Genomic DNA, 26,383 nt, shown 5'->3' on the forward strand with positions numbered 1-26,383 from the left:
TGAATAGCTCTTTTCTAATCTCTCATCAATGGATCAGAATTTGCTTGCAGAAATTACCGTCTAAACGAATGCGTGCCATGCGCGAAGTAGTCAAGGCCAATCGTGGAAAAACTCATTATTCATCAGCGAAGCGCGCGCATATCTGCAGTCGGGCTCAAATAGTCCTTACCGCTTACGCCACTATATCACATCAATCCAGTCAAAAACCCAATCATTTTTTGCTACAACAAGCTACGGTTTGAAGTTTATTTTAGACGGACCCGACTGCCAAACAAAGTAGATCAGATGAAAATAGAGGAAACAGGATCCAACATTCTGACTCAGGCACCAACATCAAAGTTTTAAGTTGAAAGCTTATGAGGTAATCTTTAATACTTCAAAAAACAAAGTTCATTCATTTCTAAAACTTTTTTTTTTTTTTTAATACGAATGGAAAGGTAGAACCCTGCCGACGCACCAGACTGTCCGGTGTATTTGTCCCCGGTGCCGGTGGCAAAAAGTATCCTTTCGCTACACCTGACGCAATAAGTCCGGTGTCAGCCCGGTGTTGCATACAGGGAATTTTGAACGCCGGACATTTATGAAACAAAAAATTAAGAGAAACACCGACACAGGGGCAGGGGGGGGGGGTACAGAGGCAGGGTACTAACCCATTGGGGTACTAACTTGATTTTCCACTCAATTTCTTTTTAGTACCACCCACCCTTATTTAGTACCGTGAGTGGTCCTAAATCCGACAGGCCTGCCTAATTCCGACCCCCCAAATAACTGTTATGAAAAAAATTCTATGTTTACATAAACATTCCCTCTCCAAGTTGAACAGTAAACTATTGCAACATGCAAGAGCTCTAGAAACAAAACATCTAACAAGATGACTATAATGTCAAGATACCAATTAATGTAATTTAAAAAGCGTGAATTGTAAAAAAAATAATTACTTTTTATGATGCTGTTACTGCTGTTGTACATATTGCAATAAAAAAATGATCTTTTGTATACATAGCAATTATTGTTATTTCTATTTGGTTCAATTGGTTCAATGATCAATGTATCAAATTTCTCAGTTTAGTTGACACTTTGGTATCTTCGTTGCGTCACAGCGAAAGGCTTGTTTTTATTTTAGTTTGTATCTTTAAAAGACCCCATCGGATTTAGGCAGGGCTGTCGGATTTAGGACCACTCACGGTACCGGGTACTACTTCATTTTTGCTGTAAAAAATAGAGGAACCACCCCCTAAAATCTTATTTTACAGATTAGACCAAAAGAGAGGGTACTATGTTAGTTTTTCTGACTGAAATGGACAGATAATTCAAACAAACTATCATTTTAATAACACACTTCTTGACCATTTCGGAAGTTTTGTCTTCACAAAAACCAAAAAATTTCTATAAAAAGAGTAAAAAATACTCTCAATTATTCAAAAAAATTTCAAATCAAAAAAATAATATTTGAAAAAAGTCAAAATATAACAACAGACTACTTTTTTATTGAAAACTCTGTGAAAAAGTACCCAAATAGCACCCTGTACTTGCTAGAAGAGTGAAAAATACACACCCCCACCCCTAAAGTAGTACCGGGTACTAACTTTTTTGAAATGCAAAAATAGACACCACCACCCGGCTATGGGTTAGTACCCTGCCTTTGTACCCCCTGTCTCCGACACCGGACATCCGACTTCCTTAGGCGGCCATCGAAAAAATGCCCTGTTCGCGTCGCAACAGGTGTTCAAAATGCATGCGGGTGGACGGGCGGTCAGAAAAATTCCCGGGTTTTTGAAAATCGCGTCAGTAATTTGGAGACCGGTGGTGACGTGAACAAAACGATTTTTTGATGGCCGTCAGAGCGATTGAGAAAAAAGCTATACTTTAAAAGAATAAATATGCTTTTCCCAGATTTTTTTTCCGCGTCTCCGCACTGGAAAAAAACCGGAAAATATGATGCGGGGGTGACGCAGATAGAACAATTTTTCGAGGGCCGCCTTAAGTCCGGTGTGGAGATTGTCTGGTGGTAAAAAAAATTCTCATTTTACGCCGGACTTTAGCGTGTCCGGTGTTCCTAAAGTCCGGTGCGTAGGCAGGGTCCTGGAAAGGTTTGTTTGATCCCTTTTTTTTCCTTTTGCTATAACTAAAAAAGTAAAACTAATTTAGGCTAACTTCATTCTGGCTTGATCTTGTAAGTATTGAGCTATTCCGAAAAATTTGTACAGGGGTATCAACAAACTTTTCTCACAAACCCCCTGGAAATTTTAGATATTAACAAACTATACCCTGCTGGAAATTAGGGTCAAACCCCTTGAAAGTGAAGTTTTGTGGAAAAGGGTATTGATGTCAGTTTATGAGGAGAGAACTTGGAAAATCTAAAAATAGAACAAAAACCCCTTTGTATACTGATGGCGAAATATATAGCATGGTATGGGCTGACAGTTTGAATTTCCCATATCGTAATAACGGTTGAAAACACAGCCAATCAAATCCTTGTTATTGTTTTACTGGTCACACTTTCTTAAAGAAAGCGCAAGTTCCGAAATTTGGTTTTTATTTTAGTAAGTGAGGACAGCGCTGAATTCGAATTTCCCACTGAAATTTTTTTGAGGCCAAAATTGGACTCTGACCCGTCAAGTATTCATCAGATTTAAAAAAAATACGCAGACGGGTTCCTGTCTACTTATATACCAGACCCGATCAATCAAACATGTCAAACCAATCGAACTTGTTGAACCAAACAAACAATCAAACTAATCGAACTATTAAAATCAGTTTGGTGCATGATAAAACACTGAAAGAAAAAGTCTGAAAGTTTAGTATATACGGTATCAATGGATTTTTTGTAAGGAAGCAATCAAAAATATGTTTCCATTTGGGTTGTCCGACCAACTATTTATTTACAAGAAAACCCGATTCAGAAAGTTGGTAAAATCGTTGGGTTTTTTTTGGCGCTGTTGGCAGGTTCAGATCTTTCCCATAATGGCAGGCTACAAAGGAGTAGGGAGAAACTCTATTTTATGCCGCCAATGTAAAAACTACATTCATAAACGATGCTCGGGCATAAAAGGGCGTTTAAGGGAAGATTTTAACTATGTTTGTCCTGCTTGTCTAAATCCTATTGTTGTACCTCCCTCCCCTGTGTTTTCTATGTTCAGATCTTGAGGTAGTACCCACATTCTGCTACCTAGGTGATATGATTGGGGACAATGGAGGCTGTTTTGATGCAATTACCTCAAGGGTGAAGTCTACGTGGAATAAATTTAGACAGTTGTTGCCAATTTTGACTAATAAGAGCATCCCATTGCAATGTCGTGGTCGTGTCTTTACTTCGGTCGTAAGGGGTGTTTTGCTTCATGGAAGCCCGACCTGGGCAGTCACGGTTGATGACTGTAGCAGGCTTGTTCGAAATGACAACGCGATGGTTCGTTGGATCTGTTCAACTCGTCTGGCTGATAGGATTTCGATGACCCAGCTTAGAGAAAGACTTGGTATTCCATGTATTGAAGACTTAGTTTCCCAAGGTAGACTTCGTTGGTTCGGTCATGTACAGCGTATGCACAACGACTGTTGGCAAAAAATGATGCTCACTCATGTAGTGCAAGGGAAATATGTTGGCAGACCAAAAAAGAGATGGTCGGACAATATCAATGCGGACATGAAGTCCCTCAATGTCAACATCGACCTGACAAACGATCGCATTGCATGGCGTATGGCCATCAAGAGAGGAAGGCGTCCAACCCCAGATGCTGGGAACAATGGACGATAAACCGTGCAGTAAGTAAGTAAGTAGTATGTCCAAATTCAGCAACGCGGTAGGGCCAATACCCTGGGGGCCGAAAATAAGGGTCGCTTTAAGGTTAACACATGTAACACCCCAGTTTGCAGAGTATTGCAAGGCTGCACTCGAGGAAAAATTCGGAAATACCAAGTTCCGCACTTGAAGAGCGCATCTGATAAACTTTGGTCTGGACAAGGTGCACCTTTACCTCAGAAATTGGCCCAAAAAGGCAAAAAATTGCCAAAATTAGCTGCACTTTAGAGGAGAAAATAGCGGAACTCTGCACTTTGGGTTAAAAAAACGTCTGCACTTGCACCTGAAAACCTCAAATTTTGCACCTGCATTTGACTTTTTCCGAGTTGTGCACTCAAGATCTCGAGCAAATGTGCCACACTCTGCAAACTGGGTAACACCACAGTTAGTCACACTAGGAAGTCAAGGTTTCAGAAAAAACAACATCAGTGGTCTAAAGGATGTATTTGAAACAACAAGGGTGTAAGTTACCTGAATCAAGTTGAAGATCCCAAGACAATTAAGTAAAAATTGAAAGCTTGAAACAAAACATAATGACCAATTACTAACGTGCAGCCATCCGGCTTACAAACCAACCAAAATTTGTTATTCAATTCCCGAGATAGCACCTTGATTGTATTGCCTTGATTACACTAAATTAAAAATGACTCTGCACATGTAAATGGGTCAGTTTATGAGCTCCGGCAAGATTTCTGGGAAGTAGTCTATCCGGCGGTGGATGGATCTAGATGGTTGTCTTCTTAACCATAGATCTTTTTTCTTGGGAAGTTGTTCTTCAAATTAGTTTTTAAGGTTGGCTTGGTTCAAATTTTTTCATCTATGGCTTAAGATTTAGGTAATTTTTCATAGTTTTATCTTGTGTTAATTTTGTTATAAAGCACCAGGTATTTTTTCATAAATCCCTCTAGAAGTCCAGTAATTGATAAAGTGCTTCCACAGCACAGATACGTCATTTGGCGGGACGCTAGTGTGACTAACTGCCAGACAGTTTTGTCAAGTGTAATTTAAATTTCAGTTCTGGACAGTCCAGTGCATTTACATGGTCATGGTCTTTTTTCATCTAGAAATTGAGTATAAGGTAATTGCCATTTTTTTAGACCCCAACTTTGGACCTCTTGTTAAGGGGTCTATTGATGATGTAAAGAGCATTGAGCAGTTTGGATATGAACTTAAAGTTAATGTTATAAGAAAGAGAAAGCTGTCTTAACTTAAATTTTGAGCTGTTTCTTTTCAAATTTGGTTTAGTAGTTTTTGAGTAGTCGATTTTGAAAATAAGATTCCACTTTTTAAAATGAGTGAAAGTGGTTGAAAAAAGGGTGATCTAAATTAACAAGGAGAAAGAGATGAAACTAAAATAGACATGTCTTAATAATGATTGTACTGGCACATTTTTTTAATCATTTTTGGATCTACCTTGAGGTAGTCCTATATATTAACTCTTGCTGTCCGTCCGTCCGTTCATTACCAGCCTTTCTTGAGAACGTCTCATTTAGTTTTTTCTGATTTTTTGCACAATGATGCAAAATGATAATGCCCAAAATGTGATGGAGCTCGATTTTTCTAGATAAATCATGCGATCCTTCCCCCCCCCCAGGAAGATCAACTTTTGTCCTGGAGGGAGAAGTGAATATTGTCCTTGATAAGGGGGACTAATTTCAGGATACTTTATGGGAAGTGGGATAGAAATTCCTGAAGATGGATATAATATTTCAAATAGATGATTAAATAATGCTATATTTCCAGCATTTATGTGTTCATTGCAGGGAAATTGTTATTTTTATTAAGTTATTATATGAAATATAGCAAATTGTAAGGTGCAAAGGGTAGGTAGGGTAGGAAGACCAGATTGGGGTTCTAGGCCCTAGATGGGGAGACCTGAAAATCTGGAGGACACCTTGTAAATTCCAGCCAAAAAATAGTGGATCATTAAATTTTCCTCTTTTTTGCATGAAAGTAGGGTACCATCATAGGTAAAAGTTGGCTCAAGTAAGTCCAAGCCGAGTTGAATATAATACATCCCCTTGGTTAATAAATGTCAATAACCAACTTTTACCTATTGAATAGCTGCTTACTATTTTATTGATAACTAAACAATTAGCAAAAAATAACTTGTGAAGTTCATGCTAATAAAGAAATAGAAATAGAAACAATTTTGTGATTTGATCAGAAACAAAAAACAATCAATTACATAGAAAGCGTGTAATAGCTTTTTGGACCTACCTGGAGGTCCTATAAATTAACCTGTGTCAGTCCGTCCGTCTGTCTGTTACCAACTTTTCTCAGGATTAAATCATAGGAATTTTTTGATTTTAGGTACAAAGGTGCAAAATGGTAGTGGCCAAAATGTCACAGAGTTCGATTTTCCAAAAAAAAATTTGGGCCAAATTTGGGCGGGGTTTTTTTTATTTTAAGACTGTTAAAATTCGATGAACACCTATTTGCCAGCCTTATGAAGGTGCAAGAAACTTAATTTCAAATTTTTGAAAAAATGGACACAAAACAGCTTTATATCTTTGTTTCAACCAATTATGGCCTTGGAAATCTATTTTTGATTTATATTGAAACTCAATTTTCAGAGGCAATCGGTGGTAGGGAAAAATACTCAAAGTAGTTAGGGTAAATTTCTCATAAATATCAGCATAAATAGACTTTTAGATAAATACTCTAATACCTCATAATTCAAAAAAAAAAGATTTGTCTTTTTTTCTTGATTTTACCTCTTGATTAGAATGTTTACATTTTTTTCTTTATCCAATTCTATAGAAGAGCCTGTTTTTTAAGTGATTTTCCTGCAAATTCTGCCATTCACTCTGCTAGTTGGCAGACAATTTTTCCAATTCAACCATGCCTGCAGATGATAAACCAGTCATCAGTTTTTCTCCTAGTTGATTTTTTTTCTGACTCTTACTGTAGTGTGGCGATTTTACTTTTAATAAACGATGTTCTGTCTAATGTCTTTCCATTAAAAAAGTTACATGTTTTATATTCTGTAATGGTCTTTTTCCTTTTGTGAAAAGCTATGTAGGATATTCTTGATGATTTAAGCTTTGGGTGCTCAATCTTAGAGAGGGGTTCCAAATAGGTTCATTCAGAGAAATTGTCAACCATAATTCTGCCGTGATCTGACAAAAGGAAGTAACCATCAATTTTTGAAATTTCATACTTTTGCAAAAATCAACTCCTAAGAGTCCAGTTTGTGTTTTCCAGTAGTTGATTTCTAGTAAAAGACTTCTTTTCATCAATTTTTTTTTTGGACTAAAGTTTCATTTTATTTTCTGACAAAAGGAAGTAAGTCATTACTTCTTTTTATAGCCTGAAAAATGAAAATTGCTTGCAATATTTTGCAGTTTATTTTCTGACAAAAAGAAGGAACTTCAAAATTTTTAGCTTGAAAGAGCTTGAGTAGAGTAAAACTTGTGTAGATTTTTCCAAAATCAAGTTGTTGAAATCCTTTTATAAGTCCTTCCTTTTAAATATTATACTATTCTATAGGGTTTGGTCTTTCACAATCAGCAAAAGTTTTAATCTTAAAACGATACCATTGAATCTTGAATAAGATCAACTCGTTTATGCAATTATCTCAAAATGAGAAAAATGCAGCTACTTCCTTTTGTCAGATCACGGCAGAATTATTGAAGCGCCTACATAGGTGCTATCAAGTGGTGCATCATGGCTGGAACCCCCCCTGGCCTGAGGGGGGGGGGCTAAAAGGTCGAGCAGCAATTGGTACCTGATTTTAGCCTGTGGCTAGGGGGGACTAACCATGTTAGGGGTCACCTAAATTTTTTCAGATAGACCTGGGGGCTAGATTCTATGTTTGGTGATTGAATTATAAGCAGCCTACCAGACCATAGGTTGGCACTTTCTCATCTTATATTTTAATCTAAGCAATGCTCAAAAACTGACAATTTGGTATCTAATATATTATCTGCAGTGCTGTAGCAACTGGGGGAGGGGGCAAGGGAGGCTATGCCCCCTAATATTTTTTTCAAAAATGGTTATTCTGCAAAATGCAAATTTTTTTTTTTTAATTTGTCATAATTGTCTTATAAGTGCATGTTTTGAGTGCATTTTCAAGCAATCTAGAGCTCAAATTTTCAAAATTTTCCCCCTCGGGCCAAACCATGGTTCAACTTCAGCCCCCCTAATATGAAAATGCTTCGTACGGCACTGATCTGTAAAAATTCTTTAATCCTGTTGCATTTACTTAGATAAAAAATCTGTCTGGCAAGGGATTTGCACCCTGACTTACAAAACCTTGATAATCTGGCATGAACCTTCAGTACTTAGCTGATCTCTTATTTCTCAGGGCATTTATTCTATTTAGCAATAAGCTGAACTAACTGTTGTATTTGTTTGATTGTTTGAAAAGGATTTTCGAAAGAATTTGACGTGTCATTGGCTTAGGGGTCACCTAAAATATTTGCCAACCAGGGGTTACCTAAATCTTAGGGGTCACCTGAATTCTTAGGGGGCACCTAAAACCTGCTGCCAAGCCATGTGCATGGGTTGCGATGCTCCTAGGTCCCTACTGGCAGTATCCAGTCAAAATGAGTATGAGGTAAAATACTCCTTCTTTGGGAACAGCAGAATTGCAAGAAAGTCAGAATATTCAAGATGTAGTGTTTTTTTTTTGAAGATTTAACCTATTGTGAGGAATTCTTCGCAATCGAAACCCATCTGTAAAGTGAATTAGGTTGTAAATTTTCTTTTTGAAAGAAAAGTGACATTTTCTTGTCTTTTCATGCCTGTAATTATGTCAAAATTACTACAAATTTTTTTTTTTCGTCATTTTTAAAGTATCAAAGTTTAACATCCTATTAAAATTATTATGTGGAAGCTCCATATTAGGCATTGACGTATTAAAAGTTTTGAGACAGGGGTTACTTTGGTCGCCAGCATAGGAAATTTGTGTATCCGGCTTCTGCATTTCTTTCTTTGTTTTTGAATATAAAATGCTTTTGAAACAGAAATTTACAAATTTTCATTTCTTGCCTTGGAAATTATGTATTTTTTTATGAAAAATTTTTTTCCTTCAGCATTTCAAATTCTGAAAATGGTCATTTTTAGCTTTTTGTCCATTTTACTTTTTATTAGTGATACATTATAACCATCTACTTACTCAATAATACTCAGCCAATTACAGTTTATTAACTTTAGCGCTAAAAATAATTCACCTATATTATGCTTCAGAAAATTTCTGTGTTGTCTAGGGGATGATGTTACTTAGTAACAGTGGCTCCTTAGTTACTTTCGTCAATGAAAAAGTTATTTATAAAAACAGTTCTCAAATTTCGTTCACATGCTTTAGTCAGATCGTTAATTGGGAGAAAAGGCCAAAGGTCAATTTGTCACCAAAATTAGCCCCGGGTAAAGTTTCGTTGCTAGGGATTTAGAGTTGTTGCTAGGATAAATTTTAAAGTCTTAAAAGTCAAATTGTCAAGTGTAAACATTCTCGGTTGTTTTAAATCCTTTCGTCTATTTTTTGTTGCTAAGGGATGGTTGCCTTGGAAATGTTCTTGTTGCTATGAGTTGTTGTCAAGTAAACGTAGTGCAGCTACCAATGGGAAAGTAACCGCTTAGGTTTTTGTATTTTTCATTGAATTTTATTTCTTTTAATTTTTAGATTGAAATGTCTGTGTTGAATCATGCAAAAATCACTCCTATTCTTTAGTGTTTTTTAATAAGGTGAGGGTAATTAAGAATAAAGAAGATACGGTGCAAGGAATCACAGATTTAAAGATATCAGACCTAATTTAGCTAGTAAAATTGTCGGAGAAGGAGTTCTTGAGACATCTTTATTTATATGATTTTGAACTGATTTGAATCATATTTATCCTTTTAAATAATGCAGGTGATAGGTGCTCTAAGAAGGTTGAGTCGATTAATGCTTATTATTCAGGTGTGTTGGCTTTAAGATGAGGGTTTGAGGAATTTTATCTTAACGAGGTAGGTTCAATAATAGCTGCCCTAAGTTGAGTAATTTCCTGGGTAAGTTTTTCCTAGTAAGTAAGCTTATTGACTAGTGTACCACGTTGTACTACGTTGGGCAAGGTTGTGGGTTCAACCCACTTGGTACTTGATGCCTCTCTGCTAGATGCTCAGCAATTAAGAGAAGGATCAAGGGTAAATAGAGCAATCCTGGTAGAAATAGTGGCACCCTCCCCTACCTTTGGGTAGATAGCTATCAAGAGAGGAGCCTTCGGGTCGCTTCCGACTGCGGTCACAGACTTACTTACCACTACACTTATGATAAAAGAAACACTACAGAAACGAATGGGTCGTCCGTGATTTTATGGTACACACATTTTACAAAATATATGACATAATCTTTTTAAGTAATAGTAATGCCTTAAAGACATGAGCGTTTATCGTTTGTTGAGATTGGCCTTTATGGCATTTATCTCACGCTTAGCTGCTCCCCTCCTCGTATAAAATAATAAAAAAAGACTGCACTGCCAATCATAATCACAACCGGAAAAAATTCTATCACGATTTATTTGTTAGATCACAACGACCCTTATCCCATTGTATGGATCGAAATAAACGGTCGTTGTAATATTACGGTTTGTCTGTCTGCCATGTTTTTGAGAAAATATTTGCACTGAAAGTACTCTTTATAAACAAGAGCTGGTGTTTTTTTTCTTGTCTTTCAACTTGAAAATTGATCTGGGGGAATATTTTTGTCACGAAATGATTAATTAGCTACTGGATTGTAACCAATCCGCTTTTTTGACTTTCGCGCTTTTCCTACTGGCCAGATATCTTAAACTTAGTGGAATGAGATTAAAGAAAGTCTTTGAGGTTGTTTTCTTTGGTCTTGATTTTCACAGGTACTATTTTGACTAAAAAAACTTGATGTAGAGAAATGTTAAGATTTGCACTATGCTCCTAGTTGAACAGAGTTGTTTTGTTGTTTAGCTGACTTGTTAATGTCCAATTTGAGCTGTGAATACATCTTTAGATTATAATGAAAGTTGATATTAAGTCTTTCGAATTCCTCCAAAGGGCGTTAACATTTGAATATAATTGCAATATCGAATGATGATCAATGCTCAATTCTGTATCTCTTATTTCTACTCATAAGGAATGACGCTCCATGTGCAGTTTTTCAAAATGGGTTAACCAGATCGGTTTTATTATAAGATATATAATACTGGCTTGGTCGTTCTTATACAGCAGATTCTTTAGCGGCAAAAAGCTCGTCAGCACAAATGACGAAAACGAAATCGCTTCGTAACGAAATTTTTCCGATGAATTTTTTGAGCCGCTGAATATCCTGGCATTTGAATTTTAATGGACTTTGTAGTAAATAGTGATTGATTGCTGTTTTACTGTTTCGAGCCTTTTTTTCTTTGAAAACGCGATATTACTCAGCAAAAAGTAACGAAATCTTTCGCCGAATAATTTTTTTTCGAATAATTTTTTTTATACGAATATTTTTGTAAGAATAAAATTCGCACCTTGCTCTAAGTGTGATCGCCAACCAAAATAACAAAATTTTCGGAGGTTTACCTTGGTATTGTATTTATTTCACGGTCTTCTTTTATAGTTTTTAAGGATTACTTTTTCGTCACATTTTTGAAGAATAATCGTAAGGATAATAGTTCTTAATAGAGGTTTTCAGGGTTAAAAGAGTCATTTTTGCGCAGAGAACCGTACAAATTTCTTTTACCTATCTAACTTTACAATTGCTTTTATTAAGAGGAAAAATTCTTGATTTAAAAGATTACCTATAAATAATTAGGGTTTCAACTCCACCTCTAAACTGTAACAAATCAGTAATTACTTCAGATTATTTTATTTTAAAAAGTAACCCCTGGATTCACGCTTATATTTTTGAGTTAATCATTCAACTTATGACCATACAAAACCTTTTTCATCTTCCAGAATTTATTTTTGGGTGACCACACCATTTTTTTAACTTTTGCAGGAAAACGATATTTTCGAAGAAAATTATTTAGAAAAGACAGTGTATTTTCAAAGGAAAATCACAATGATATGCCGCAGCCAAAAAAGAATCAATAGTTTGGCAAATTTAGCCTCTTGTCTGACTCGATAGACTTGTGCATTGGAAAAACTTTTTAAAACCTTTTAAAAGTAAAAAGTTAAAAAATTATATGAAAGTATACATACTTTGGAGAAAAACCTGTTTTTTTCACTTGTGTCTTAAATGAGTTAAGCCTGATAACCTTATTGAAAGTGAACACCTTAAAAAGGTGTGAACATAGCCAGTTGATTTTAAATCTCATTCGAGATTCGAGAAATCTCATTCGATTTCTTTTTACGATGGTCTAAATCCATCATAATAACTTTAATTCACAAGTCCCCCAAAAGGTTAACTAGAGCCAAAACTCAACTAACTCGTTTTCAGTTCATATAACCAAAAACATATACCATGGTTCATAATGAGAAATCCGATGATTGATTTTTCTGAGGTCCACCCCTTAAGTTCGTAATAAACAATAGCAACATTGAGATCTAGAATCTAGAAAACTATGGTTATTTTAGATCTAGGTTTATCATTGATTGGTCTTATTTTTAAACATCTAAAAAGTAAGGTTAAATGCCCTCTCAATTCAGTTTTGAAAAATTTACAGTCTGTTCTTCTTTTAAACATTGGTCTAGATTGAATATCATTAAAAGTAATACCTTGTTGAAAAGATAATTATGAGTAGATTGATTTCCAAAAATTTAGATTTAACACTTTTTTTGAAACTGAAAAATTTTTTAATGAAAAATCATTATGAAATGATCATTTAAAGATTAAAATTTAGGCAATATTCTCAAGGAATAATTTTTACCATCTATAATGTCCATATAAATATTTTTCTAATTAAAAATCATGTGTTCAAATTGATCCATCAATTATTACGAAAGTATTGAATTTTTTCCATATATTTTGATGGTGGGCTTTACAACAGTTGTCAGACGATTGTAAAATGTTTTCTTTGATGCATGGATTTCATGATATCATCATTACGATAGCCCATTCATTATGGTTTTTGTAATGGTATTGTTGTCAAAATAAATGATTCGATAATTATAATCGTTTGCATCCGAATGCTATTGAAATGGAATTTTTTTATTACTGGTCTTGATTAACAGTCCCGCGATTTCAAGCCGTGGAAGGCCAGTCTCCTTAAGGGCTCTGACCATAGTCGGAAAATTGATTTTAGTATTTGAACATAAAAGTTATGTTTTAGGTTCTTTACACTTTCAACAAAGAATTGCCTTTATAAATTGCTTTTTAATCAAATCCCTTAAGAGTAATTAAGAATTTAATTGCAAAAATGACGTTATGGACTTTAAAAAGACGTTAATAATATGTTGCATCACCCTCTTTTATAAAAAGTGCTAAGTTTTAATGGGTAATTAACCTTTTTGTTTCGAAGTTTTTTCAAACTGTCCGCAAAGAATTGAACTATTTTAAAATTTTCGTAAAAATTTTCTATTTAAATTAATGCATCAAAAGTTATGGCTGTTTTCCCATGAAAAAGTGGGATGGAAAATTGATCAAAAAGCACCGTTTTCAAGATTTTGAAGCAAATAAGCTTTTGGAAAGATTTTCCGGAAAAATAATTTTAGTTCGATAAAAGATACACCACTTACCGCAAAAAAATTTTCAAAATGTTTCTTCTTCGACGAAACTAAGCTTATCAAAGCTGAAGTACTCTTTTTCGCAAAAGTCTTCATTTTCTTCTTTGTCAAATTTTTTCATTGCGATTTTTAAATTTTCAGACTCACATATAGTTGGCCTAACAGAATACGCCACAGTTTTGTGGGCTACAATCAATTAGAAATTTATATTTTGTAAGTGGCAAATATTAAAAATTCACTATGGTCAGAGCCCTTAAGTGCTCTTAAAGCAATTGATCTGTTCTTCTGTTGGAATCATATTTTCTTCAAAAAAGGATTATAAAGTCAGGAAAAAGTATTGCGCGCTCGATAGACCAACGTCCGAGATTCAGAAAAGGCCTTAAAAATGGTTCAGGTAGGGCACCCATAGATCAGGACAAATTTTTGATATTATGCTCCTAATAGGGTGTAGAATTGACAAAAAAACCTCAGTCGCTGGTCTAAAGTCGAAGATGCTTCATTTTTTCTATTGTTGCCTCAGACCGACAATGATCAATAGCTTCATTTTCTCTCGACCAATGCCTACATTTGCTATAGCTTTGTTATATTTATCCTTCCTGAACATGGAGTCTATTTGTGTTCTTCTTTTTCATTTAAGAAACCTATCCAAGCTTTCGGATGTTCATAACTTTTGGATTCTAAAAGTGTTCTTATTTATGTCTTATTTTCAGCATTTTTTGTGTTAGTTCCCAAGAAATTGAAAATTCAAATTGTATTCCTTTTAGGACTACTCTTATGTTCCTTTTTTTCGTATACAAAAGTGCATTTGCTCGTTGACTTACGATATCCCTCGTCCGTATCCCTATAATTTTGTAATCAATCTTTTTCATTGAATTTGAAATTAAAGTTTCTTTGTCTATCTGGCTTTGAGAAGCTTATTCTTGACGTTTTTGGTTCGACTATATTGTTTTTAAAGAATTATAACACAATCAAACCATCACCATTTCTAAGATAAGAGGTATTATTTATCATATTGAGCATGAAAACTAAATTCAAACTTTGTTTTTCAATTTTTTTGCAACAGTTTATCAATATTTTTCAGTTTTCACATTTTTGAATTTGTTCTTAAAACACAAAAGCCATAATGGTGGTTCAAAGTCTTGTTTTTTGGCAGCCGCGTTGATTTGGTCGCGACCAAATTTATCTTTTAAAACTTTGATATACAATGCATTTCCTACTCAGCCAGAAATTTTATTATAAGAAATTTATTCTTTTTCTTAATTTGAGAATATTCCGTTTTTTGTCAATCCTCTCATTGCCTGTATTTGTTTTTTATTTGGAGCAGTTTTAATTTTGAAGGTATTGGAATGACCATCTTGTTTTCATTCGGTCAAAAATCTGAGAAATCAGGCTCAGTTAGCACTTGAACCAGTTGATTCAGTTGATCATTTGGAGCTGAAAAAGTGGAAAAGGTTTATAAAGTTTATAAAGCGTTCTTATGACTAAGTTAAATGTATTATCACGGGAAGTTTGAGTTATAATTTCGTGGAGTAAAGACACTCGTTTATTTATCTGAACACCTATTGGACCACGTTGATACTGATCACTGGCTTTTCAACTTTTTCACGCCTAGGTCATTTTTCATGGTTATAGGTATATACCAGAATTCAGAGGAAGCTGGAATTATTTCTGCATTTCGATCAGCAGTCAAAAAGAGGAAGCCAGAATTCAAAGATTTATGCAATTTATTTTGACCAAACTGATAGCTGACTTTCATACTTAATTAAAGTTTGAAGACTCCCCGAGGTTGCGCAGATTACTACATAAATTCAATTACTCTCTTTGCAATTTTGACTCCTATCCACTTCTAGAAAACGCTATATCAAATTTAAGTATTCATTTCGTGTACGTTTTCATGGGGTGGGTCTTTATTTTTGTTGTTTCTAGTATCATAATATGGTTATACTATAATTTACTTGAATTGCTTGAAAGATTAGGTACTAAAAGTTTAATGCACTTTTTAAAGCCAAGTTCCTTTTATCTGGAATTAAATAAAAGTAAATTAATTTATTTTACGCTGCAGGTGGAAAGCTTAGAATGCCAGAAAACGTAGAATTTTAACTTAAGAACGCCCCCACTTTCCACGATCAGTAGCGTAGTGGGTCGACCGAAATTCGGGCAAACCTTGGAGGTAATTTTAGAAAATTTTGATTTTGGTGCCCCTATTTTGGCACTGCACCCTGCCACCACACTACTGTCAAACCATGCTCATTTAGCACAACAGCCTTCAGGAATTCTTGAAAATTCATACTTTCTAGGAAGCATAGAGTTTTCATGTTGAATTATTAATGTCGTGGTTTCGTAGTTATGTATTTCTTTCTGGTTTTAACTTTGTTACACTTGTTTTTGATTCTTTATTCTTCTTTCTTGAAAACAGGAAAAATTTGACTAGCTGTCAACATACTGTTTCTCAAATTTTGGGTATTATGAATGTTGAGGCTGTCACATCATGGGAAATGGTACATCCATTGAAAAAGTTCCAGTCTTTTTATTTCTTCGACCTTTCAATTGGGACAGTTTGGTTTAGGGAAGGTTTGATAAGTGAAACAATCACCTAAATTAAACTCTTTTATAAATTTTGTGCTTTTTTCTGGTAATTATAAAAAGTGCTTGCACTAGTGACCACACTGGGTTCAGAGGTCGAAATAGAGAAAAATAAAGAAAGTTTAAAATCTTGAATAAATTTCTTATCAGATTCTAAAATTTCAGTTATTATCTGATCCAAAAACTGAAGTTATAGTTAAAATTCATATTTTGCCTGAATTTCTATTAAATACATCAAAGGTTATTGAGTTTAACCATGACAATTTTTAGGAAAGCTTTCAGGTTCAAAATATGTTAGCGTCCTTCCCCTAGTCTAGGACCTAGGACATTTTCTTTTAGGAATAACTGCCTGACTGGATGGCTCTCAAAAATATTTTGTTAAGGAGTACACGATTTTTTATAAGGATATCCAAAAATTTTAAGTCTTTGGATGTTCTTTGACATGTTCTTATTTTTACCATTTTGTGAAATTTTTGACCATTTTCCTATTAAGAAATAGGGTGTTTTTTAGTCCTCAAAGCCTTAAGATGTTCTTAACTTGTTCTTAACATTTTGGCTATCGAAGCCTTATGTTCTTATATACCGGGTGCACCAAAAAAAAGTATACAGGTTTGTCGAGATATTGTGAGCTTCAGAATTTAATTTTTTTGTTCATTCTTTTTTATCGTAAAGAGGATGCTCTAACTTGAATTTTGAGCTATCATACATTAAATTTGAAAAAGTGGTTCGAAAGTTATTTAAAAAAAACTGATTTTTTTTCTGTGTCGAAATTTCAAAAAAGCATTAAAAACAGCAATCACGCTATAAATAAGACAAAATGGCAAAAACACAATTTAATTGTTTTTTTGTTGTTTTTTTTCTTCCTTATTTATGTTTTGCCAACAGTTTCTCCATCTTATTTGCTCGTCCTGAACATTTCCAACACGAGCAAACTCAATGAAGACGCAAGTTCTTTGAGCAACTGGTGATGATGGTGATGGTGATACACGTTTTTTTTTTATAAGGAACACGTTTATAAGGAACTCGAGGCTGAAAATGGTTCAAAAAATAAGGAATTGTTAAGGAACTGCTCAGGCTGAGAATATGTGGATTTGAAAATAATGTACCTTATTGGGACTTATTTGACCAAATTTTGATCTTTCAAGGGGCAAAAAGTTCAAAATTTCCTATGTAGTAAGGAACTCGATAAGGAACTTTGAGACTGAAATTTTCTGTAAAAATAAGGAACTCCAGGCTCAGAGCAAAGTTAAGGTTCCTTATGAAAAAAAAAACGTGTAAAGTTTTTAAAAGGTTTTCTCACATAGCAAACACATAACATCAAAACCTCTCTTGGAGATTTCCAAAATTTTTTGTCAGCTTTTCCAAAAATATTATCCCACATGGGAATAGCTTGCTTTACCATAATTTTAAATTATGTAATGAGTTTTGGTGAACATAGTTGCATTTTTTGGTATTTTTATGTGTAATGAAGTTAAGTGTCAAGAGAAAAGTTTGCTCGCTGTTTTTGATGATTTTTTGAAATTTCGACATAAAAAAAAAATCAGTTTTTTTAAATAACTTTCGAACTACTTTTTCAAACCTAATGTATGATATAGCTCAAAATTCAATTTAGAGCATCCTCTATACGATAAAAAAAGATTTAAAAAAAAAATTAAATCCTGAAGCTCACAATATCTCGACAAACCTGTATACTTTTTTTTGGTGCACCCGGTAGTTTGTTCTTATAAAAAACGTGTATTGTTCAAATGTGAGACTGTTTTAAGTAACGAGTCTTTTGCATGGTACCTTGAATCCTGATGCTCATGCGTTTGATGCCTTAGACCCTGGTAATGTTAAAGGCATCTCTCGAGCTTATTTTACTCGATGTCTCTCTGACCAATAGTGGCAGTGCAGAACGTCATTGCCGTATTAAAACGAGTCCAGATCAGCCTTCGCTAATTGAATAATTTCAATTGTTACTTTCGATTATCTGAACATACAAAACCTTTTGTCTTCGATATTTAATTTGTATTTAATGATGATAGATAATTAAATGATAATTTCAAAAATGCCACGCCACTGTTTTTTTTTTCAAACTAAATATTTTTTGCAGGTTTGCTTTTTCTATTTTTTATCGTAGTTTCAGGCTTTAGGGACAAAATTGGTTCATGTTTCACCATCTTGTAAACTCGTACTTAAAATACCGTTTACCACTTTATTTGTGTTTAGCTGGCTAAAAGGTAAAAGTAAAAAATGCTACAGGAGAAAAGTGAACTAGCAAAATTAATTAGAATTTTTAAGATTTCATTTTTAATTCTGATAATATCTGATTGTTATATTAAGAGGGCCATCTTAATGAAACCTTGCCAAAAGCCAGTTTACGTAATTGAATAGCCATTCGATATTGAGATCATCAGTCAGGAGACGCGTAATTAAAAACTTGTTGTAAACATGATCATAAATGAACAATAGACGAGATAATTACATTCCATTCAGCGTGTAAGAATCATCCGATCTTATTTCCTTCCACTCTCTTACATACTTGCGTGTTCGTGTTTTTATTAATACCCATCTTTGCTTAGTTAATTTTTATTGTAAAAGTTGTTTTTGTCGATTAAAGCGCACACAGACTTGTAGTTTTGGTTTGTTTAAAATGAGTTGACTGGTTGGTTGTGTTTTGATAATTGTCTTTTCGCAGAGTTCTTTTTCAAAATTTTCAAATTCAACAAGATTTTTCGATCGCTAAAAAAGATAGGTAAAAAAGGTAGGTAACTTTTTTTTAATGGCCCCAAAATGTAGTTTGCAATTTTAGCGATTTCTCGAGATCTCTTTAAAATATGAACACAATTTTTTTACCACAATTTGGATATTTGATTGAGTGAGAGGGTTTTGGGCATAAATTTGTTTGATAAATTTTTTACAATTCACCCCTGGTTGTTAAAACGCAGGTTTGGGGCCCCCAAATGTTAGGTGTAGTGAAAATTTAATTATGAAGCCCAGTGGTAATAGGGGGAGAAACTATGAACATATAAGAGTTGTGTGTTGTGATGAGAGAAAGAACATGAGTGAAAAAAGGAAGAAAAGTGGTGCAGAAAATTAAAAAAAAAAAAACAGAAAAGAAGACTAGAAGAAGAGTCAGCTCTAAGAATTATAGTTTGAATAGCAGACCTCTATAGATATACTTCCTATAACAAACTATTTTCGCTAGAGGATGAGCAGAAGCCTATAAGAATTTAGTATTAATTTTTGATTTTCACCTTCATGATGGTAAGGCTTTTCGGCAGTCAGTGCATAATTTCAGAAAAAAATCTATTAGAATAAACATCAGATATATCATCTTTTAACAAGAGAACTGCTTTATTCTTCTCATTCTCATTCTTCTCATTCAAGTTTCGCCTCAAAATTTTCCGCTTTCGATTAGTAGTGGTAAAGATAAATAAGAGGGTAAAACGTACTGGGTTTGTTTTGTTATCTCTTGTTTATATGCGCAAATCTTCTATGGCTGTTATTTTTTGGTCTATGGTATTTCTTATATAGTTCTTACATTACGTCATTGTTTTTGAAATACGTGCCATTGAACACGCATACATGATTCTCTTTTTAATATGATAGGGGCAGTTGACATGTATAAGTATAAGTTTAGTTTTGCCTTTTGATCTATGGTTGGCGAATCACAAAATGTTATGTTGGGTATACACCTATTTTGCTATCTTATATCTAAATCATGTTTTGGGCAGGAGTATATGGAATGTACGTAGGGTAAACACTTATTTTACTACACAAACATCCGATTTCTTAGTAAAATGGGTAAAAATGGTCGAAAAATGGCGAAAATAAGAACATATTAAGAACATTTTTAGGCTTAAAACCCAAAAAAATTTTCTAGCGAAGAGGTGTACATTGCACGCTTGCACTTTTTTATAAGAAGCATTTTACATGAACAATAATGAGGCTCAGAATGTCTAAAAAGTAACAGCAGCTAAAAACAATGCTTAGATTGAAATGACTAATTTTTAAGGCACATGTTAAAAAACAGGATAAAAAAAGAATTTGAAGTTCATAGTTTAAAAAGATTAGAACAGACTAGTCTCCCCGGAACTTACAAGTCCTGATTAAAAATGCGTGTAATTTAGAAGCCTGTACTGAAATCCTGTTTCATGGTCTTTGCTGGCTGCTTGTCCAGTCAGTACAAATCTTAATTACCCATCAATGTAGTTTCTCAATCTACTAATGACTGTTTAGGTCGTTTGGGAGTGATTTCAAGCTAAATAATATAGTTGTCCTTAGAGATTAATGGCATTAACGTCGTTTTGATGTGACGCTGACCTAACCTGACCCGCTCAAGGTCAAATGCACATAAATTAGTGGTTTGCATTAAAATAATGTCTTTTTAAGGGAAGCGTTTTATGCTTAGTACTAACAACTTTAAGACCGTTCATGTTCAAAATTGAATTCTGTACAATTTTTTTCATCCTATACTTTCAGAGAATATGTAAATAAAAAATAAACAAAATATAATCATGGATGTTGATGAGAAAACGCCCTTGGGTGAAAAAGACGCCAAACCTCAGACCGCCCAAACGCCACAGACCGCCCTTCAGAACCGCCCACAAGGACCAATTAACAAGCAAGATGCTAACTTCTTATGTGTCGTATGTAGTGACCGCGCCTCTGGCTACCATTATGGTGTTCCAGCCTGCGAAGGCTGTAAGGCATTTTTCAAACGTAGTTTACAGTCTAAAGATTTGAATTATAAATGCCCGGCCAAAGGGAATTGTGTGATTGATAAGATGAGTCGTAAATGTTGTCAAGCTTGTCGATTAAAGAAATGCCAAGATGTTGGAATGTCCAGAGAATGTAAGCTTGTTTTCCTTCTTTTCTTCTAAAGTAAAATCTCTTTATGGCGTGCACCGCAAAACTGATATACGATTTTTTGGAATTTTTTTTCGACCGTGAAAATAAGTTTTCACTAAATTAGTTGCCTCCCCGTTTTCTCAAAGCAAAGGTAACGAAACCTTTTTATAAAAGACTTACAGAGATGATTGAAGATTATCATTATCTCCATCATTTCTGAATTTTATTGATTATCTCCCTAATATTCATTGTTCAACGATTCAATCATTTTTCATTCAGTTCTTGGCAGTAAAACCAAGAAGGTGAAAGGAGAACGTGGCAAAGATTATAGCAAGCCTTCCAAACAAAAGAAAACAGAACAGAGTGAGCAAACTGAGAACTTAGTGGAAAGTACAATAAGTGCGAAAGAAGTCGAGCTGGAAAACATGGTTGATAAATTAAATGTTCTCCATTCTGAATACTTCCTGAAAATCAAAGATAAATCAGAACCCGGACAGGATGTTAAAGAACAATTGTGTACAACTGTCGGACAACAATTAATACGGATAATTGACTGGGCTAAGAAACTGCCAGGGTATTGCCAACTAGCTATTAGTGATCAAGCCATTTTGTTACAAGCTGCTTGGGTAGATTTGCTTGTTTTGAACTGGCTTTATTTCTCAGTGATCTCCGAAGGTGGACTTAACATTTCGAGATCATGCCATATTACTAAGGATGACGCTAAAGAATTGGGATTCGATAATATTCATTCACACATTGTTTTATTGATTGATCGAGCCAAGAAATATCGAATAGACGAAGAAGAAGTTGCATGCTTGAAAGCCATCAGCTTAACGAATGCTGGTAAGTCAATTTCCAAGGCTGATTTTTCTGATTTTTTCAGTTTGATTTTGGGATTGCCGTTTAATTTCTTGCAGGGGTAAATCCACTAAGAATTATACTTTCCCTAATTTTATTTTTAAACAGCCAAAAATATTATCTGCTGTCATCCTCAGAATTTAGTGAAAATCGTTGTGTCAAAGTGACCTAATTAAGAAGGAGATGCTAAAGTCCAGAACGATTGTAATTGAAGTAATCCTTGTGATAACACTTAAATTCTCTTGACACAGATTTCAATCCAAATATTAGCGTAATAACAGAGTGATTCTACCATATCGTGCTTAAAAAACGAATATATTTTCTCCACCTGGGTCAAACCAAGGTCATGAGTTCAATTTTTAATATTGTGAAAGTTGAAGGGCTGCCATCGAAAATATTAAAATAAATAAAAAACTTCCTGAGAGCCAGACGTTTTGTCCTGACTCAGCTCGATGTGAAAGTTTTGTGGTTCTTTCATCCTGTTTTTGATACACTCACTTATCTTAAGTGCTTTTTTCGCGTTTTTCGAATTCTAGAGTCACGAAATGACATTGTTAACCGGAAAGTTTCACTTTTTTGTCAAAGGAATAATGATGCAAGTTCTCATCACAAATGCTTTGCAAGGAATATTGTCAAGCCTTGTTTTTGATAAGGAGTATGACGCAAAGAGAAACTAAAAAAAAGTCCATTCAAGAGCGCTAAAATCTATGATTCCTAAAGTTTTTTTTTGAGAGAGAGACAGTCCTTCCGATGAACGGAGCAGACCCTATCCAGGACAGCATTCACTATCCTAGAATAGGGAGATCACTGTGTTTACCTGACTCTGCCAACTCGTGCTTATGACACATCGAGCAGCTGGTGTATAGTTACTATACTCGAACGACTCGTGGTCAAACCTGACAAGTATTAGCAACCACACCACAGGGTCAGGCAAAGTTTTTTGAAAATGGAGAAAAAGAAAAAGAACTCTTTTTGTTCATAGGCGCAACGATGGCCTTTGGACTGGAGATGGCTCGTTGAAATATTTTGAAACAGTTTCTGCTCCCTATCAACTGAACATTCTTAAGACTTGAAATCTAGTTAAAACCTTTCTTAATTCTTGTCTGAACCCTAAACAGAGAAAGAACATGGTCAGGAATGGAATCTAAAATTTCTTTTTTTTTCATCTTTGATTTTAGAGTCGAGCAGCCTTGAGGGTCCAGACAAAGTGAACGACCTTATCACGCAATTCAGCTCAGCCCTCCAATACTATACAGCGACCCGACATCGTGAAAATCCACAGAAGTTCGCTAATCTCGTCTTGATTTTACCGCAACTAAAATATTTAGTGAATCAATTGATCGAATTCTTGTACACTATGAAAATTAACTGCTCGGGTCCTGCGTTGACAGATCTGGTCATTGAAATGTTGGAAGCAAAACAACGGTTATAGAGAAAGTGATAGTGAATGTTTTGTTTTGAGATGGATATTGGTGCTGAGGCTTTGAGAACCTTCCTCGAACGAATTCAAAAATATAGTGAGTTTGGTCCAAAATTCGCGCTATCGGTACCTTAGAGTCGTATTTTTACTCCAAACTGTAAGATGAAATGAGCTCGAAAAGATGAGTTAAATATGTTGACTCCAATAATCCGTTGCTTGAAAATCGGAAATTCTTTTCAAACAATATATCGCATGCTAACGGAGATATGAAGACAGAATCTTAAATGAATAAGATAAAAATGAAAGCCTGCAATCATTAAATGTGATTGTCTCATCAGGGAACATGAATGTGTGGAGGGAAACACCTTCCATAAATTTGAAAAAGTGTGACCTTGTTCCAAAAATGACGATAAGTTACAGAATAGAGCGTATTTGTTTTGATATGCTCATAAACCCAGCTGACACACAATGTTGTTTATATTTCAACATTTATAACTCTAATTTAACATGGGTCGAGCGTAAGTAGCGTTCTATGCCTTCTGAGAATTTTTTAAATCTACATCGCTTTTCATAAATTATATCGGAAACAACGTTTACCTCGTTTTCAAAAAATTGCTATGGTGATTGATTCCCAGAGGAGTTCACAAGAAGTTTACTATATTTACAATAATAAAACTTAATCACCTTGGTAATGGTTTCAAAACGAGGTAGTCGTTGCACTCAAAATAATTTATGAAAAAGCCTAATACAATAAGTATTCATCTGATCTTGTTGGACGTTCTTCTACACAAGAAAATAAGGCCAGAATTTTACCGCATAATACTGCAAGAAATTAGCTCAATCATATTACGTTGTTCAAATTTTACAATTGGATGAAGATAATCCATCAATTAAAACGAATCTAACATTAGATTGGTTACATCCACAGATTTCTGAAGAAATTGAAAGAATATTGCTACTATTGTTTTCGAAAACCCGCGAAGCTTCTTATCGGTCAAGCGTTGAAATTATATTGTAATGTTACGTGACCTAGGTAGGATTTCCTACCTAACCTCGGCACACTTTTCAGCCAAAGCACGACCTCTAGCCCGCCGGGCTTTATAAATCTTTGGTTACACCCCCTGTAAATTCTTGCTCGCTATACTCTACGTAGTTTTTAGGCTATATCTATACTGATTCCCCTCTTTAATTTGTATATATTTATGCTCGATTTTCAACTTTTACATTTTATTTACAGTTTTTGAATTTTTTTTCAAATCATCGGGGAATAGTATTTGGCGTGTAGCCATGATAAAAATGTAACGTTGCTCTTTGCTAAAAGACAGTTGACAGTTGGGCGGGGCGCTTTTATATACACGTTCCTCTTTTGAGGGGCGTCCTTCGATTTGTAGAGGGCCTTTTGGCCCTTTCGAGCACCTGCGTCTTTTCTTTTTTTTCTCGCATAGATTGGTCGAATGTTTTTCAAATGAATCAACAAAAACAAAACTTAGCATGAAACTCATTCAAAGCTACATTTGTAAGCTTAATTTCCGCCTAAACAGTTTTGAAATGATCTGCGCAATCTAGCCTCGTATTGACAGGTCGATAAGTTCAGGGACTTCTGCCCGAAAGTCCTTGCTTTTCCAACTGGAAATTTGAAGCGCAAATAAGGATCAACTGGAATACTTCACTGTGTGAATTCTACAAGGAAATCCTTCAGGACATTGGAAACTGATTTTTAAAGAGATTATAGGAAATATTTCTTAAAAAAATCCTAAAAGCCAAAAATTATTTCGTGACGCATATAAGTTGTAAATTCCTTCGCGACCCACTTTTTCGACACTACATACCTTCAAAAGTGTAAACTATAGTGACGTTGTGACTGAGAAATTACCCACAAATCTGATTAAAATCCCACCATCAAAATAAAAGCTTCAAAAGATTTCTCACAATTCAGGTAAGAGTATGAGATAGTGACTCCTTATAAGGTATGTTTGGGAGACCTTCAGAAATGTCTCATTGATAATTGGATGTGTTTTCTCCCTCACTTTATCGCATCGCTATCAACTTTTTGAAGATACATAAAAAAGCCTTGTCTCTCCTGCCCACTAAAGGTTGAAACTTTTACCTTCCAAAAGAGCTAGGTAACATTATAGTGGGCATTTTATACCACCAAAGAGGTAGGTTGATACGCGGGTAGCTTATCTTATCTAAAAAGAAACTATTTGTAACAAGGTCTATGAAATAATGACAGTGACCAGAGCGTATTACAAAAGTATTATTCCTTGTATTACGCTCTATTACCAATCTATTATGACTATTTAGTTTAAAGCACCGAAGGCACTAGATATGAAACTCTTTATACCACCGAAGGGGCTGGAGTTGAAACTCTTCATTCATCCGTCGTTCTAGAATCGCAAAAATCTTTCTTTTGCTTAGGAAAAGGCATTTTAGGCTCTAAATTTTATGATCATGACAGCCGGTCACAGCGTAGTACAGTATTACATTATTACCCCGTAATACTCTCTTATTATCAGTCTATTATGACGTACAAAGTTGTCACAAATTTACTAATGTGATAAGCTATTACCGCATGACTTGACTAATGAATCGCTCCGTGGGGAAGTGCTCGTCACTCCTAATGGCAGCTTATTGCGTGGACACGAACCCTCCTACACTGATTGTTTTGTGGGTTCGAGACGATCTCGATAACAGTTTGTTAAATCAGTATAAAAGAGAAGCATTTTATAAATCAGTATATGTGTTGATTGATATTTATATGTGATTATACAGTAGATCAAGAGAGGAAATTTGTACGAAAAGACAAGAGGGCAGGTTTATAAGACAACTTGCTGGTAAATTAAACAAGAAAGATGACAAACTCTTTGGTTCTTTTGAAATGTTTTGTTTACTTAATGACTCTCATGAATCTAACATCAGCTGAAGATGCATGGTCTTATAACCAGATCGAAACATTCTGTTACCGAGAACAATACCAACGAACTGTTACTCGCCCTGGTTGTAAACCAGAGTCGTTTCTCGTTTACGCATGTCTCGGAAATTGTCGGTCTTACGAGAAACCACTACAAGATATTCCATATTTTCAAACTGTATGTTTATGTTGCAAAGCGTCGACGAGTGTCCGAAAAATATTCACTCTGTCCGAATGTAACGAAGGAGTTGACCGGACAGTAGAGATCGAATCGGCTTCGACTTGTAATTGTGAACACACTGATAAATGCAAATCATGATTCTCGTTTTGGTCGTTAGCTACAAAATGTAGATGGTAGGAAAGGGAATTACTGTCAGATCCA

At 34.8% G+C, this 26,383-nt stretch overlaps 1 protein-coding gene across 1 annotated transcript; it reads left to right on the plus strand.

The window, feature by feature from the left end:
* Positions 1-20,443: 20,443 nt before the first annotated feature.
* On the plus strand, positions 20,444-24,387 carry LOC136799115 (estrogen-related receptor gamma-like). The gene is made up of 3 exons (XM_067055799.1): positions 20,444-20,815; positions 21,092-21,655; positions 22,849-24,387. Exons 1-3 carry the CDS (start codon positions 20,479-20,481, stop codon positions 23,100-23,102), a joined length of 1,155 nt encoding a protein of 384 aa, XP_066911900.1. The 5' UTR covers positions 20,444-20,478; the 3' UTR covers positions 23,103-24,387.
* Positions 24,388-26,383: the final 1,996 nt, after the last annotated feature.

This window comes from Clytia hemisphaerica, unplaced genomic scaffold (genome assembly GCF_902728285.1).
Source record: "Clytia hemisphaerica strain Z4C2 unplaced genomic scaffold, Clytia hemisphaerica genome assembly, whole genome shotgun sequence".
Lineage (NCBI taxonomy): Eukaryota > Metazoa > Cnidaria > Hydrozoa > Leptothecata > Clytiidae > Clytia > Clytia hemisphaerica.

Bases quoted from the DNA above. Each gene is read 5' to 3' on its own strand.
- LOC136799115 (XM_067055799.1), top strand. From the start codon at position 20,479: ATGGATGTTGATGAGAAAACGCCCTTGGGTGAAAAAGACGCCAAACCT. The intron at 20,816-21,091 runs GTAAGCTTGTTT...TTTTTCATTCAG, and splicing joins TGTTGGAATGTCCAGAGAAT to TTCTTGGCAGTAAAACCAAG. The intron at 21,656-22,848 runs GTAAGTCAATTT...CTTTGATTTTAG, and splicing joins CATCAGCTTAACGAATGCTG to AGTCGAGCAGCCTTGAGGGT.